Consider the following 3,384-nt stretch of genomic DNA (forward strand, 5'->3'; position numbering starts at 1 on the left):
GCGGGGCAGCGGCATGCGCGCTCTGCCGTGAGGGATGGGAGCAGGCCTGGCCTCACGAGGATCGGTGCCGCTCCAGGTTACCCCAGCAGGGGCTGGAGGTGCACCCAGGGATGGAGCCCAGCTGTGCCTGCCTGTGAGCCCCCACAGCCACGGCTCGCCGAGGGAGGAGAGGCCTCAGTCCCAGAGTGAGATGCCCAGAAAGGGACGCTCCACTGCAAGGGGAGTTCTGCCTCCAGCTGCACCTTGTCCCCCACCTGCACAGTGTCACAGAATCTCACAATGGTTTGAATTAGAATTTAAAGCCCATCCCATTCCAACCCTCTGTCATGGGCAGCTTCCACTGTCCCAGGCTGCTCCCAGCCCCAGCCTGGCCTTGGGCACTGCCAGGGATCCAGGGGCAGCCACAGCTGCTCTGGGCACCCTGTGCCAGGGCCTGCCCACCCTCCCAATATCCCATCCAGCCCTGCCCTCTGGCAGCAAGAAGCCATTCCCCCTTGTCCCATCGCTTCAGACTCATGTTCAAGGTCCACATTCTCCATCTCTCTTGTAGGCTCCCTCCTAGTGCTGGAGGCGTCCCCTCTCCCATGCAGTGTGTTCATGGCACCAAGCAGGCTGCCCGAGCCCTGATGCCACCTGTGTCCCCTCTCCCATGCAAGGCACTGCAGTGTGTTCATGGCACCAAGCAGGCTGCCCGAGCCCTGATGCCACCTGGACAGGGCTCCTGCCTGGCCAGGGCTCCTGCTCCTCACGCTGACTCAGAGCTGCAGCCAGGCAGGTCCAGTGATGGACTCACACAGCAGAGCCGGTGTCAGGAACCTCGGGAAGCAGCTCAAGGCCCATGTCCAAAGTGTCCCTGTTCCCGCTGGGACCTGCTGCAGGAACACGTTTGAGGGAAGCAGAGGCTCAGCGAGGATGAGGATGATCAAAGCCACAGCCAGCAGAGCTCAGGCGTCACCAAGAACAGGCAGCAAATCCCCGGTGCAGGGAGATAATGGGCTGATCCCAGAGCTGAGCCAGGCTCCATCCACGCATCATATCCCCCTACAGCCTGCTCTGGGCAGCCCTCCCCCAGGTTCAGTCCCTCCGCCACAGCCAGGAACGGTGTCTGCCATGTGGGACCTGGTCCCAGGCCTGTCCCTGGCCAAGGGGGATGCCACAGAGGTCTCTTGTTTGCAGTCTTTTGTAAAGACACTTTTATTTTTGCCTCTTTCTCTAGGATGGAGAAGACCTTAGCTTGCTTCATGGCAAGTTCTGGATGCAGGTGGATACAAGTGTCTAGCCTAGTGTCTGCTAGTGGGGCAAGGACACAGATGGGAACAGCTGCTGTTTCATGCAGAGCACCCTCATTTCCAGAGTAATGTACTTTTTTAGCAAATAAACATCTTCTAAAGGAAGTTTTCTTGCCATGTGGATGAAATGGAACGATTTTATGAGAAGCAATTAAGTACCACTTTAGCCTCTGGCAGGGGCAGCCATCTGGCCACTAGGGCAGAAGGGGGGCTCCCATGGGCAGAGAGGGTGTGCAGGGACCCTTCCAGTCACAAATCCTGGGTGGGACACAGCAGCTCTCCTTTGTTAGGATCTCTGAGGCAGCCAATCCTCCCTCTCCTTGTTCAGCCAGTTACTCATTGACTCACTTTACAGCCTGGGTAAACAGTGACAGCAGTGCCCAGGCTGTGCCCCTGCCCTGGTTACACCACCCCCCACACAGGCATGGCCACTGCCAAGCCCTCTCTGACCCCCATGCCCAAACCCATCCCCTCACCTCTGCTCCATGTGGCCACAGCCCAAAGCAGGGATGGCCCTGTGTGGAATTGAGAGGTGGGATTGGTAAGGGAGGGGGAGCACCTGTGGTCCAGGAGAGCTCGGGGATGTTCACAGCCTGCCCAGCCTCTGCTGCCAGGGCCAGGGGGATAGAGCCCTCCCTGTGCCCACACGTGCCCCAGGAACAGGGGGTTTGCTGCCCATAGAGCCAGTGTTGCCGATGGCAGGGGGATGTCAGGGGGGGCACACCTGGCAGGGGAAGCCAGGTAGCGATGGGTGAAGGGTCTTTGCCTGCAGAGCGAGTGGGAGAATTTGGTCCAGGAGACAGAGGGCTGCTCCAGCAGAGGCTCTCCAGGGAACACCTGCAGCCTGGGATGCCTGGGGCTGGGGTGAAGCCGGCTGTGCTGGGGGCTGGTGGGGCGGTGGGCAGGTTGGAATCCGGCCGTGGTGGTGCCTGGGAATTAACATCCAGACTGGTCCCACCCATCTGTGACCTCCTTCAGAGCTGGCAGGCCCCAAGTTCACGGCCACAGTGCAGGAGGGAAGCTGGTAAGGCAGAGACAGGCACTCCTTTCCAAGTCAGTCCTGGAGCTCCAGGCAGGACACAGCAGGAGGAGCCTTGGTGTCTCTGCCAGGGAAACAGCGGCCATTGCCCAGGTGGAGCAGGACCCTCCTCTTGACACCTGCAGCCAGCTGGGAGAGCTGGAGCTGCACATCCCTCTGCCAGTAGGAATAGAGCAGTGGGTTCAGGAGGGAGTTACCCAGCCCCAGCAGCCAGAGGAAGTTCTCAATGACTTTGTAGGGGAAGCACTCAGGGCAGGCCATCTGCACAACGCTGGCGATGAAGAAGGGCAGCCAGGAGAGGGTGAAACACCCGATGAGCACAGCCACCGTGCGCATGGCCTTCATGTCACTGGTGGCACGGGGTGGGACGCAGCCCCCACCCAGCCCCGCCTGCTCCACCTCCTGGATGTGCTGCACGTGCACCGAGGCGATTTTCAGCATGTCACAGTAGAGGTAGAGGAAGAGGAAGAGTGCGGGGAAGAAGCCGAAGCAGAACATGGTGAGCATGTAGGAAGGCTGGAAGACGTTGAAGAAGGAGCATTTCCAGTGGTTGGAGATCCTCTGGAAGCGCGGGATGAAGACCGGGAGGAAGCCGACGATGGCAGCAAACAGCCAGAGCCCCACCAAGCACAGCCCGACCCGCAGGCCTGTCACCAGCTGGAAATAGTGGAAAGGCTTCCGGATCGCCAGGTGCCTGTCACATGCAACCAGGATCAGGGACAGGATGGAGGCAGCACAGGAAGAGGTCACAAAAGCCATTCTCAGGATGCAAAACTTCTGGGAAGGATGAAAGGGCTGGGAAAGCTCATCCATGGCCAGGCCCATGACTGTGAAGCCAACCATGGCATCTGCCAAGGCAAGATTGAGGACAAAACAGAGCCCCTTGGAGCCGCTCTTCCGGATGTGGCAGAGCAGGACAATGGCCACCGGCACGTTGGCAGCGATGATGAGTGAGGCCAGCACGGCGAGGATGGCTCCCAGGGCCCAGCTGGCCGTGGCTGCCTCACGTGAGGCACGCCACAGGGATGCTGCATCCCCAACACGATTCTCAGCCAT

General features: G+C 60.0%; 1 protein-coding gene across 1 annotated transcript; it reads right to left on the reverse strand.

The window, feature by feature from the left end:
• Positions 1–2,343: 2,343 nt before the first annotated feature.
• On the reverse strand, positions 2,344–3,384 carry GPR119 (G protein-coupled receptor 119). The gene has a single exon (XM_039731096.1). The coding sequence runs from the start codon at positions 3,382–3,384 to the stop codon at positions 2,344–2,346; it is 1,041 nt and encodes a 346-aa protein (XP_039587030.1).

Source organism: Passer montanus, unplaced genomic scaffold (assembly GCF_014805655.1).
Source record: "Passer montanus isolate IOZ18808 unplaced genomic scaffold, ASM1480565v1 scaffold76, whole genome shotgun sequence".
Lineage (NCBI taxonomy): Eukaryota > Metazoa > Chordata > Aves > Passeriformes > Passeridae > Passer > Passer montanus.